The sequence below is a fragment of the Halichoeres trimaculatus genome, unplaced genomic scaffold (genome assembly GCF_033239565.1).
Source record: "Halichoeres trimaculatus isolate MK-OKI-2021-1 unplaced genomic scaffold, fHalTri1.1 fHalTri1_scaffold_14, whole genome shotgun sequence".
Classification (NCBI taxonomy): domain Eukaryota; kingdom Metazoa; phylum Chordata; class Actinopteri; order Labriformes; family Labridae; genus Halichoeres; species Halichoeres trimaculatus.
In genome coordinates this window covers 35,144,176-35,157,370 of record NW_027437192.1, presented here as the reverse complement: position 1 = coordinate 35,157,370, position 13,195 = coordinate 35,144,176, and the positions used below count along the sequence as shown (strand labels likewise).

The following is a 13,195-nucleotide window of genomic DNA, read 5'->3' as shown; positions in this document are numbered from 1 at the left end:
CGGTCTCGGAGCTATGGTTTTAGACGGTCACGGGTGTTAGCTGATATTAAACCATGTATTACACTTTTATTGTTTAATATGAAAAGCCAACAGGAACTTATTTTTTGTCTGATGCTTTGTTTTGTGTTTGACGGCACTCGTATCCGGGGGAAGATATATACCGACGGACAACGTATTCGTTCGTTTCGGTAAAGTTTGTCCGTCGGGAAACATCATCAGCCTGATGCTGGTTATTGAGCACTGACAAATGTGTGCTTTAAGTTTACTGTGCGCGGATAGAAACTTAACGTTTAGATCAGTTTATGACTGTGATTAACTTCTCCGAGTTTTCAACCGGAAAGTGTGTGAGTTAGTGCAGAGGTCGAAGCTGGCATGTGCGGTAAGTGAACTCACCTTAGCGAAACATCGCCTGTCCGGGTCAGCAATCTTAGTTCACGAGCAACTAAATAACTCACAGGCACTTCACATTCACCGTGCTTTGAACTCCTGTCTACCCGTGTGTTTGTGGTTTTATCAGTGTGTCGTTGAGAATGTGGACGGCAGGTCGTGTCCTATGTTTGAGGCTGTCAGAGAGAGGAGTCACTAGGCTCTGCGTCAGGAGACAGAGTAAAACTTCCTCCTCCTCCTCTTCCTCTCACTCCTCCTCGCGGACCCAGGCGGAGAAACAGAGGCGGAGGAGACAGAGGGATGAGGCCATCCTGTCAGGGCAGCACAGTGTGAGTACGCAGGTAGCTTCAGGACAGAAATTCTCAGTTCAACCAGAAAAAAATCACACGTCTCTGCTTCCAGACTGCTGAAGACTGTGCAGTGAAGTGGAGTGAAAAGAAGAGGATTGAGTACGACGTTTTGACTCCTCCCGGGGCAAAGAAAGGTGAGTAAATTCCTCACACCTATGACCTGAGGAGCTTCCTGTTTTCAATGAATTAACCTTTGCTCTTACTCAGGGGAAGGTCATCTCCGGATGACAGTTCCCATATTTGGAGCGAGAGGTTTGATCAAGTTAGGATGATGATGAACTGTTATATCAATATTTCATCCCATTCCTAGTAACCGGTTTGTCTTTGCACAGACATCAGTGGGCCATTCCCGTCTGCCTACAGTCCTGACTATGTGGAATCCAACTGGTACCAGTGGTGGGAGAAAGAGGGGTTCTTCAGACCGGAGCAGCATGTGAGGACTAAAAACATCAAGCTTCAATGTTGTGAATAGTAATACCGTTCAAAAAGTGTTTGTTTGGAATGCTGCTAAAGACGTGTGGTCAGTACCTATAAACTCTCTGCAACCTTTACTTTTATTGGCACCATTTTGCCTCAGCTCACCTGGATTTAAGTCATCCAGGAGCCACAAAATCTGCTTTATCTCCAGAATAAAAAGCGACAGAGTGTATGAACTTAAAAAGAAAAATGTTAAAATGCATGTGGCATCTCAGTTCTTCATTTTTTGGTAAATTTGCAAAAAAAAAAATTAACTTCAATTTTTTAATTTTGGCAATTTTTTCCACAAAATTGTGAAAAAATAGATACATTTTGAGATGTCAAAATTAAAAAAAAAAAAATTGGTTAAATCATTTTTCAGAAATTACAAAAATCATTTTAAGAAATACATTTCAACTGCAAACATTTGAAAAATTATTTGGATTTTTTGAAAATTAAAAAATTTGCAAAAATCCAAAAAATTGTAGTTTAATAAGTTTATAAAAAATAGCTCAAATCTTTTAATTAAAAATGAAAGTGCAAACAGTTCCAAAAGTTTAAATATATATTTTTTTAAATATTAAATAAAAAAAAACAAGTTTTCAGTGAAATGAATCCATCCACACAGAATTAAAATCAGTATTTTCTTCCAGATTAGTCTTTTTGTAGATGTAGTTATCTTCCCAGGGCTGTAAAACCTGAGGTTAGCCACAGGTGCATGGAAAGTTGGTGGGCTGTTGATGTTGTAGGAGTTGAAGTAGAGCGGTGGCAGGCTTTATTGACAGATGGGATGAAGATTTAGTTCAACTAAATGTTAATGCATGATTCTATTTAGTGTCACTATCTTTAATCATCAATACCCTCTGTAAGAAAGATAACTATTCTTTATTTCAGTAATAGTTTTTCTAAAGCTACAAGGAGCCACTGCAGAGGAGTCAAAGGGCTACATGAGACTCCAGGGCCGCAGGTTGAAGACGCTTGGTGTAGAGGAAAGAGGAAACGGGAGCTGAGTGTCATCAGTTAGATGAACAGACCTCACTCAGAGTCTCCGTGCTCTCTCACACCTTTCCGCCTCATGTTTTGGAAAGTGCCATAACTCTGCAGTTGTGTTTTAAAGACATGAAAAGATCTCACAACAGATCAGGTCCCATCGTTCACAGTGATGAGTTGGAAGCTGGCCAGTGTCTGAACCCTTTCTTGTCTCCCTTGTTGTCTCGTTAGGAGAGTTTACCTCAAGCTGTGGAGCACACCTTCTCTCTGTGTATCCCTCCCCCCAACGTGACGGGGACACTGCACCTGGGTCACGCTCTGACGGTTGCTGTGGAGGATGCTCTGGTTCGATGGTACCTGACGACAACAGCACACTGCAGTCAGCAGACTGAGTCAGGATTTGTGCTTGGAGTAGTAATACATTGTGTGTGTGTGTGTGTGTGTGTGTGTGTGTATGTATGTGTGTGTGTATGTGTGTGTGTGTGTGTGTGTGTGTATGTGTGTGGTCTCCTTCAGGAGGAGGATGCAGGGCCACAGAGTCCTCTGGGTGCCTGGATGTGACCACGCTGGTATTGCCACACAGGTAGCACAGCTTGTTTCTGTTCCCCAGGCTCAGGCAGATCAGCTCAGGGTTTCTGTTACTGAGCATCTTAACACCTTGCACACGCTGAAGGTTCTTTCAGACCCAGAGCTGTAGATTTCTCCGCCAGCTTCCACAGGAGGAGCTGTGGCAGGGACAGAGGACAGGCTTAAACACAGCTCAACGTGTTGTTAATGGATGGAGTGGGTCTGAAAAGTGATCATGATTTATGGACTGATTCATCAGCAGCAGGTCTTTTCCTCTCTCTGAAATCAGCGGTACAACCTGGTCCCCTGCTGTTTAAGGACGCGGTCACACTGGCCAATCGTGCCGTGCCTAAGCACGCTTCAGCCGTAAAGCACGTTTGGAATGGCCAGTGTGACCGCAACTGTACCGTGCTCAAGCACGATTCCCTTCCGTGCTTCGGCACGCTTCGGAGAGGTGGGCTTTGGCACGGTTTACTTCATGCACGAGCACAAGCATGTGGACAGCGCGTTCGATCCATTACATATAATCTCTGTGAGCGCATCTCTCAACGATCATTTTAAACAAAGCGGGGTGTTAGAGGGCTGTGTCGGGCGATAATGACTTAATATAAGTCCTAAAGTCTCTAAAGTTGTAGCAGTGCTCTCTCTGTCTCATTGTGCTGACTCTGATGAGATCGCGCTTCATGTAAACAAATGCTTCACGATGACGTAGGCGGGCTGTGCGCGTGTCTGATACCTGCTAAAGTCTGGTTCATATTGGGGTAGTGTGACCGCCGGCCGTACTCTCCAGCTGGGGGACAGCGCTGCAGGGGGGCAATCGTGCTTAGGCACTGCACGTTTTGGACGGCCAGTGTGACGGCGTCCTAAGCCATAGATACACACCTTTTCTCTGCAGCCAGGAGAGCAGGGCTTCATTTAAAAACACTGTTCTCACTTCTTCCACTATCATCTATCATCTTCTGACGTTGATCAGGAGACGGGTCGCGGGGGCAGCCGCCGAAGCAGGGAAGCCCAGACTTCCCCCTCCCTAACTACTTTGTCCAGCTCTTCTTGGGGAATCCAGAGACCTGTGGACACAGACGTGTGGATTGTGTTCTGTGTGGAACTTCAACACACCAGTGACTGAAAACTAACGTGTGTGTGTGTGTGTGTGTGTGTGTGTGTGTGTGTGTGTGTGTGTGTGTGTGTGTGTGTGTGTGTGTGTGTGTGTGTGTGTGTGTGTGTGTGTGTGTGTGTGTGCGTGCGTGCGTGCGCATACATGTGTGCATGCATGTTTGTGTGTGTAGAGTGTGGTGGAAAGGAAGCTGCTGAGGGAGCAGGGGAGGAGCAGGAAGGAGCTGAGCAGAGAGGAGTTTCTCCAAGAGATGTGGAAATGGAAGAATGAGTGAGTGTTTCCTTCACACCCTCACTCCTCATCCTCTTTTTGTTGTCCGAGTGTAATGTGTGTGTGTGTTTCAGGAAAGGAGATGAGATCTACCAGCAGCTGAAGAAGCTGGGGGCGTCTCTGGACTGGAGCAGAGCCTGTTTCACTCTGGATCCAGTAAGACTCTGTGAATGAAGCTTTATAAGCTCTAATCTTCATGGCTGTGTGTGTGTGTGTGTGTGTGTGTGTGTGTGTGTGTGTGTGTGTGTGTGTGTGTGTGTGTGTGTGTGTGTGTGTGTGTGTGTGTGTGTGTGTGTGTGTGTGTGTGTGTGTGTGTGTGTGTGTGTGTGTGTGTGTGGTGGTGGTGGTGGGGGTTTATCTTAAAATCAGACATGAACAAACTGAGTAGGGAGAAACAGGCATGGCATCTTTTAGTGTCTGAACCCTCCAAAAGTAAATGTAGAGAAAGAGCAACGCGGAGGCTAAGGAGACTCAGGACGACGTGTCACCTGTCAGGAAGCTGAACACCTGACAGGACAGTGACCAAAACAAACCTGAAAGTCCACCAAGACTGGAGCCATGTCCACACATAGCCAGGTTTTTTTGAAACCTCATATATGATTATACCAATTAAGATAATGGCCTGAGTCTTTTTTTTGTTGTCGAGGAAAACAAGTTTTCATCTTAAATCATCTCTTGATAATGCTTGCCATCCCTAGTAAAATCTGTTAAATCTTTAGCTAAAAGGATCGCGCTCTTTATGACCTATAGGGAAATATCCTATGTCTAGAGGGTGACTGAGGCCATTTTATTTCTCCGCTTAGTCAAAATTTTGGATTAGTAAGGATAGGATGTGTGGCGCTGGGATGTGTGGCGCTGGTAATGGCAACAAGCAGCAGCAGTTGTGCAGTGCGTTGTGTGTGTCAGTCGCTAACCAGAGTGTAGTAGTCACTAACCAGTGTTTGTCTTACATACATCATTAGTTAATTTGTCTAATTTTGCAGATCTTGACCTTGAAATGTATGACTTGGACAATTTAACAATTTTTGATGATGGCGGCTGCTTCTAGAAGAAACAGAAACTTTAGAGCAGAAGAAGCAGGACAGGGATGATGTGTCGGTGAGTGTGGTTTATAAGCGTTTATGAAGATAGGTGGATTTATTTAAGCTAATTTTGAGTTTTGTGTGTCTGTACATTCCAGGTTTACAACCTAGTTGTCTTTTTCCAGCCTGCGTTTATGTGCGTGCGAGATAAATAAACGTGGAAAAGAGAAGAAACAAGTTGTGTCCTCCGCCATTCCTGTTTTGAGGCCCTTCCAGAGGGAGTAGATGAATTATACAACGTATAGTTCGATAATCTGGACACCAGGTTTAAAGTTGATAAGTCAGACTAGAATGTTAGAAAAAATGGCCTAAGTCACTTTGTTCTTTAATGTTACATGACTGACACACAATGTTCTCTACATGTCAGCAGTCATCCACTGTGAAGGCCTTTTGGATTGAAATGATTCACGAATATCATATGCTCTGTATTTGGTAAAGTTTTTTGTGTTTTCACAAAACCTTAAGAAATGACTTAGGCCACTGTTTTAATAGGGTGATGATATAGTCCTGTCATCCACACCAAACTATAGTTTGATGTCACTGAACGATGTTTTTGGAAAACTCAAGCCAAAGTTAAGATTTAAGAAAACTCTGGTTTCATGGTTTCGAGTAGACGCTGGTGAACAGAGTTTCTGGTTCACAAACGTCACAGCTGAATGACAGGGGCTCATTCTGATTGGACCACACGGCTTTCATGTCTAAAAGACACTGACATGTATGGGTTTGTCATGCTTCAAGCCACACTTATTGGCAGATTTGCCCAGTGTGTGTAGGCAAAAGTATTTTTAAAAAGTTTTAAAAAATCTAGAGTCCCCACAGTCCCCTGACTGAACCCCAGAGAAGATCTGTGGTGGGAAGGAAATGAGTGACGAACTGGAGCCACAGCACACAGTCGACAGGTGAATGTGCAGCAGTGATAATTTATATTTTTACTGAACATGTCTCCATGTCTCTCAGTCAGTAGATTTCTAAAGGTGATACTGGCATAAGAAGTTCACCACGTTACCTACATGTAACGATGCAATGACACACACATACAAGGAAACCAAACCATAGCTGTCCATTAATTATGTGTTACAACATGGATTAACACAGATGAAGAGTATTGAACACATGAAGATATTAAGGTGCAGTGACAGCTGCTGAAAACAGAAAGCAGCCCTGCCCCGTGCCAGTGCTAATATCATTAACAACAGCTTGTTCAGTTTCATTGCCAAGGCGTCACACAAGAGACATGAGGTGAAAACAAAGAGCCCCTCAAGAAGAAAAACATACTGAAGCTGGTCTAAAGTTTGCTGCTCAACATTCAGACAGGCCTGTGAAACAATGGGGGAGTACAGTCTGATCAGACGAGACCAACACTGAACTCTCAGGATGCCATAATAATACACACCATGTCTGGAGGATTGACACTTCAGCCTCCAAACACCAGACCAGCAGGAGAGTCTGGAGGAGGGAGTGTCATGGTAGGGCTGTTTTTCAGCATTCAGACGTCCTGGATGGAGATCTGCTGCCCCCCACAGGAGGTTAAGGATGAAAAGGAGGCCGGACGTTTCAAACACATTGTCAAACCCACAGCAAAGAAAACTGTTGTTGTGTCCCAAATCATGTACCTCTGCACTCTTAACAGCTTGCTTGTGTTGTACGTTGCTTTGGACAAAAGTGTTTGCTAAATGATACTGTAGATCTGTAACTCACTGTTGAGAGAAGTGGTACGTTCACACTGATAGTGTCTATTTTATCACACCTAACTTAATTCATGGACGTGACGTATAGTTTCTCTGCGTGTGTGGGTAACATGGGCTGTCACCAACATGTGCTGAACGTTTGAGGTCAGTGTCACTTTTAGAAATCTACTGCCTGAGAGACATGGTGACGTGTTCAGTGTTTGACCCGCTGGATACCGTGAACATGCTCTGTCCAGGTAGGTTATCAACAGATGACACTTGGCTGGCCCTGGTCTCTGTGTGGGTGATGGTCCTGGTTCCTTGTTAGCTTAGCATGATGGCCTCAGGTACCCGTTTGAAGTTCTTCATCCTGTCCTGGCTGTTTGTCTGGAGTAACCTGATGTGATGATGGAGCCTCTGTCTGTTTAACCCAAGCCTTCTTGTTTGAAATGTGCTCTCAGGGTTTCAGCCGAGCCGTGACTGAAGCCTTTGTCCGTCTCTGTGACTCTGGGCTCATCTATCGCTCTGAGGGTCTGGTGAACTGGAGCTGTGCTCTGGAGTCTGCCATCTCTGACATCGAGGTGAGACAGTGAGACATTCAGTTTCATGGAGCCAATGTGACTCAGTCTGAGCCAGCGCAGAGCTCTAAAGTCATTCTATCCACATTCAGAGGCTTCGATCCTGGCTCTGTCCACTGGAGGCTCTGTGGTCTTGTGTGTGTGTGTGTGTAAACTGTGTGTTTCCTTCAGGTGGACTCTGTGGAGCTGAGTGGACAGTCTCTGCTGTGTGTTCCTGGTTATGAGGCCAAAGTAGAGTTTGGGACGATGGTGACCTTTGCGTATCCTCTGGAAGGAGAGGGTGAGGCTCTGAGAACATGCTGCACGCTCTGCCTGCTTCTCTTTTTTCTAATACGCTCTGTGTGCTCCTCTGTGTGCTCCTCTGTGTGCTCCTCTGTGTGCTCCTCTGTGTGCTCCTCTGTGTGCTCCTCTGTGTGCTCCTCTGTGTGCTCCTCTGTGTGACAGACGGAGAGGTGTGTGTGTCCACCACGCGTCCTGAGACCATGCTGGGTGACGTAGCTGTAGCTGTTCACCCCGATGATCCCCGGTATCAGGTCAGTGTGAGCAACTCATTAATTCATTCATTTATTCATTTATTTATTTAATGGCCACACAACAGGGTTGGTGGAATTTGTCTTCGGTACAGCACTTCATGCTGGACATTCCAGTGTCAGTCACATTACAACACACACACAACACAATACAGATACAGATACACACAAATACTGAACTGAGGAAGGAGCTGCTGCTGGGGGGATGATCCACAGACTTGACTTTGGTTGAAGTTTACAGCAGGCCTTATTACATCTGGACCAGTTGACCTTTCCTCTGTATACAAACTGAAAAGACATGAAACCTTTAATCCCTTTGAGCTCACAGAGACCAGAACAGCTCTGGCTGTTTTCGAATTCGCCTACTACACACTGCTTATGAAAGTAGTATGTAGTAGGCACTGCCTACTACATACTACTTTCATCAGCAGTGTGTAGTATGACTGTTCAGTTGGGTTAATTTTGTAGTATGCTACGCTGGTCTTCAGTTAGCAGAAAACGGAAGTTGGCTACGGCTGACTTTTTTTTCCCCAAAAAAACTTTATTTAAAATGTACAAAATAAACAAACCACGAGTAACTTATCTGCAAATATATTGCCAGAGAGAGCATTTTATATGAACTTTCAGTGGTGGAGATGATGAGGATTTAAAGATTAAAAAGAAATGGCTCTTACATTTTTATTCCTCTGCTACTCCAGTTGTTTTTGCTCCACTCTCTGCCATTTTCACCTCTGATATGGGACCAGGCGCGTTGCATTGTGGGTAACAGTAGGTGAAGCAGACTGGTCCGATGCATACTGTGGATTTTTCCCGATTCAGTACGTCATCCGGGCGTTTTTTTTTATACTACAACTCTGACATTTGTTGGCATACTGCATGCTGCATACTGCATTTTGGTCGAATCAGTAGGCACTGCTAGTATAGTATGCGAATTCGAAAACAGCCTATGAGTCCTAGTCCATGACATGCTCAGTGCAGTCTGACCTCTGTCACTTCCTGTTTCAGGCTCTTCACGGGAAACAGCTCAGACACCCGTTCACCCTCAGACTGCTGCCCGTCATCACTGACTCCATGGTGGACATGCACCTGGGAACAGGTGAGAGACACACAAACTGTGCCTGCACATGCTCAGTGAATGTGTCCTGTCATGTGACCTGTGTGCGTGTGTGTGTGTTGTTCAGGTGCAGTGAAAGTGACTCCTGCTCACGATCACACGGACTTCCTGCTGTCTCAGAGACACTCGCTGCCTCGCCTCACTGTCATTGCAGGAGATGGAACCATGGCGCCCCCCTGTGGACACTGGCTGGAGGTGCAGCATTTTCAAAATGTTTTTACTAGTCAGCTCCAGAAGTTTTAATGTGGACAAAATACTTTTCATCAGTCGGAGATCAGAATGTCACTGTCCATATCAGAGGTAAAGCATCTGAAGCGTCTTTGGTTGTAGCAGCTGTGACCCTAAGCTGAAGGTCAAAGTGTTTCCTGCAAACAGAGGGACAGAGACTGATGGGACCATGCTGTGTCTGTTTGAAGGGAGTGAAGCGTTTTGATGCCAGACAGCAGGTTGTTGAAGCTCTGATGGAGAAGAAGCTGTTCAGAGGGAAGAAGAGCCATGCCATGACTTTACCTGTCTGCAGGTTAACACACACACACACACACACACACACACACACACACACACACACACACACACACACACACACACTAATCTGACAGTCTTTCAGCTGCACAAACAGCCTTCATCACCTCATGGTCACCAGACCAGAGGCCTCATGTACAAAGAGTGTGTACGCACAAAAACATGGCACACACTCTTTTTGGCGGCAAAGTTCAGATGTATCAAAAGTGAAATGACCGTGGAAATGTACGGTGCCTCACAGCAACTTCATGGCTGGCGTACACACGTTTCTACAGCTGTTGACTTTTGGCGATACTTAGAGGTGATGCTGGGAAACAGTTAACACAACTAAGACACCCACCAGTCTGCAGTCACATTAGTGGATATGAAAGCATGCGCAGAGGGTTGTAAAAAATAGTGTTAACACAGTGACTGCTTTATCAGATTGAGAAGACTCTGTAAATGGTGGAATAAGAGGAGAGCACGTGTTCAGAGACAGAGAGAATTTACTGGACCACTATGCCAACTGGCTCATCAGACACTTCAGGTTCCTGAGGGTAATCCAGGCTGCAAGCTGCTACTGTGTGCGATGGGTGGCTTGTTGGTGAGTCAATTTGCACTCTGTATCCCTGGGGATACAGAGTGTAAAACGTTTCCCATTTAGGGGTATAAATTTGAAATTTTACCAATTTAAAAAAAAAAAGACATTTTTAACTTTTGAAACATAAAAAAGCAATTATTTAGCTCCCCTTTAGATCTAACACACAATATTTCGAAAAAAGATGGAAAAAACTGAACAATTCAAAATTTTTGACACATGTATTGAGCTGTGGAAAGGTTTATGCAATAAGTCAATACTATACAATGCTATACTAAACTATACTATACTATAATAAACTGTACTATACTATACTATACTACACTATACTACACTACGCTACACTACACTACGCTACGCTACACTACACTATACTATACTATACATCAAAGTCATCACCAGCATCAGTGAAAACAGACAGTGACAGGGAAACGGCCCGTGGCCACCGCTTGCAGAACTATTTCTTTTTTATGGTCCTCTTGCTTATTGCCTTTTATTTTCACATGTTATCTGTTCCATTTGCTTGACAGCAAGTGAAATGGATTCAAATCCAGTGTTGCTTCCTCACTGAGCAGGTTGATATCCCAGAAGTGTGACTGACTTGGAGTTACTTTGTTAAGATTTTTGCTCCCTTATTTCTGAAGCAATAATTGTGTGTGTGTATATATATATATATATATATATATATATATATATATATATATATATATACACACACATATATATATATATATATATATATATATATATATATATATATATATATATATATATATATATATATATATATATATATATATATATATATATATATATATATACATATATATATATAAACAGTATTGTACTATTTTACAACTTTCTATGATTAGGGATCTATAGAGTATTGTCCTCAATCACTGTGATTGAGTTTTCCCATTTTATACTCCTATCTGGACAGTGTATCCCACAGGATACAGACATTCAACACCTGATTCAAAGCTGTGTAGATGTAATTCATTATCTTTACAAAGCAATACATAAATTCATCCTTAAGGAACAATATTTTATTAAAACATGTTCTGCCAAAAGATAATTTACATGAAAAAAATTAGGACTTGCCTCATGGTCACTGTCTTTTTCCACGTAGGCTGCCATTTTGAAATTTGATAGAAATTTATGGATATAATATTGAATGCTTGCTTGAAGTCACATGACCTGGTAATTGACCCACCCCCCCCCTTAAATTTTCCCTAAAATAAAAATTTCAAATACTATATGCCCCACCCCACAACCTGCCAGATGTCTGTATCGCCCAGGATACAAGAAACATTTAAGGGTTAATATTAATCAAGTGATGTGCATTGAGCGTGTGCGCCCCAAATTCTATCCTGTCTTTACAGCATCTTCAGTCAGTGGTTAAAGTTCATGACTTGCTGTTTTTGGCTGGTTAAACTAAAGCTCATGATTTTTTAATAGAGATATTTTTCAGCTTCTATGCCTTTAAGAGGGCAGTGGATAAAGCAGGAAACAGGGCAAGAGCAGGAAGTGGCATACAGGAAAGGGGCCACAGGCTGGATTTGAACCCCTGCTGCCCACTTCAGGGCAAACCTCAAAGAGCGCAACCTAGACCACGAGGCCGTCCGTGCTCCGGCTCAAGCTCTTTCCAACCAGCCCCTGATCGTCTCTTTGTGTAAAGTACTCATGTTAATAACCCCATGCGTAAAGAGTTAAATGACTTTATCAGCCTCACCTTTTCCACGACACACATCTGCACTCACACACACTTTCCCACTCACTCCTCTTGTGTTTGATGCTGAAAGCCAATTTTGGCGTACCTCATCATGTGCTTGATCCCACGCTGATTGGGATGAACAAAGGAAATGTGCTTGGATTCATGCTTGCCCACTGATTCATACATCTGGATATTTTTGTGCAGGTATTTTTTGGATTTGAGCGTATGCCAAGTTTCAGTCGGAAGTTTACGGAAGTCTTTGTACACGAGGCCCCAGATCTGTTCTGTGTCACATGACCTGTTGGAAAGCTGTCCAGCAGAGTTAAAGCACAGAAATATATGTTGGGCTGACTGCTGACTTTTTTTTTTTTTTACCTTAATCCAAAAACCAGTTCTTTCAGTTCAAGGCTTATTATTTCTGTCTTTATTGAATGGAGTACGTCTTATCTGATTTCATTAACACGCTATGACATGGAGGGACACATTACAGAAAAAAAGAGATTTCTCTAAGCTGAAGATCAACGACAGAGCTTCAGGGGTAGAGAGAACTGAAGCTGTGTCCTTTAGCAGCCGATGTTAAAGTGGTGTTAGAGAGAGAAAAAACACATCTGTAAGGAAATCACTCCAGCTGTGGAGGTGAAAAACTAGAGTTTAAACATTCGATTCAAACATCCTTCATTTATACTTTAGTGAATTAATTAGTCTGTGATATCCGGCCATTGGAGCCCCAATATTGTTATTTATTTAAGCATTTTCAGTCTACAGGAACACAAACTGGTGACCCTATAAACTAAATGTTGTTCATCTTATTTGTTGTCATTTTGTAGCCTGCCCACTTCTCTGAATATAAACCAGTGAACCTCTGTTAGTCTGTCTGAAAATGCTCAGCACTCAGATAATCGAATAATTCTCCTCCACATACAGATTTTCCCCACGACACCGAGCTCCCCTCTGACTTGAAACTTGAAGACACAGACTTAGAGCTGGCGTGGGATTTGAGCGTACCTCCTGCCCATGTTCAGAGTGATAAACGATGATCTGTGTGGGGATATGAGCTTAGACCTATTTTCAGTCGTACACACCTTAATAAATTAGGGCCAGTGTCAGTCCATCCTGCACACTAATCCCAGTGCCTCAAATATTTTCAGATCTAGAAGTTGCCAAACACATCCAGGACAACATATTTTTTTTACATCTTTTCTCCTCCTGACATTAAAAAAACAGTCTTTGTCCATGAAGTTCTGATGTTAGTGAAGGATTTTCGTTCATCTGTGTTC

General features: G+C 43.3%; 1 protein-coding gene across 2 annotated transcripts in view; it reads left to right on the top strand.

Annotated features, from left to right (window-relative positions):
• The first annotated feature begins 145 nt into the window (after window positions 1–145).
• vars2 (valyl-tRNA synthetase 2, mitochondrial) overlaps window positions 146–13,195 on the top strand; it is a 32,143-nt gene continuing 19,093 nt past the window's right edge. For both annotated transcript variants that reach the window (XM_074686356.1, XM_074686355.1), the window contains exons 1-14: window positions 146–379; window positions 518–716; window positions 790–871; window positions 1,070–1,170; window positions 2,415–2,536; window positions 2,700–2,766; window positions 4,037–4,134; window positions 4,209–4,290; window positions 7,345–7,464; window positions 7,633–7,741; window positions 7,906–7,994; window positions 8,997–9,087; window positions 9,173–9,300; window positions 9,522–9,625. In XM_074686356.1, coding sequence (XP_074542457.1) covers window positions 531–716; window positions 790–871; window positions 1,070–1,170; window positions 2,415–2,536; window positions 2,700–2,766; window positions 4,037–4,134; window positions 4,209–4,290; window positions 7,345–7,464; window positions 7,633–7,741; window positions 7,906–7,994; window positions 8,997–9,087; window positions 9,173–9,300; window positions 9,522–9,625 — 1,379 coding nt within the window. In that variant the 5' untranslated portion in view covers window positions 146–379; window positions 518–530. The remainder of the gene's footprint in view (window positions 380–517; window positions 717–789; window positions 872–1,069; window positions 1,171–2,414; window positions 2,537–2,699; window positions 2,767–4,036; window positions 4,135–4,208; window positions 4,291–7,344; window positions 7,465–7,632; window positions 7,742–7,905; window positions 7,995–8,996; window positions 9,088–9,172; window positions 9,301–9,521; window positions 9,626–13,195) is intronic.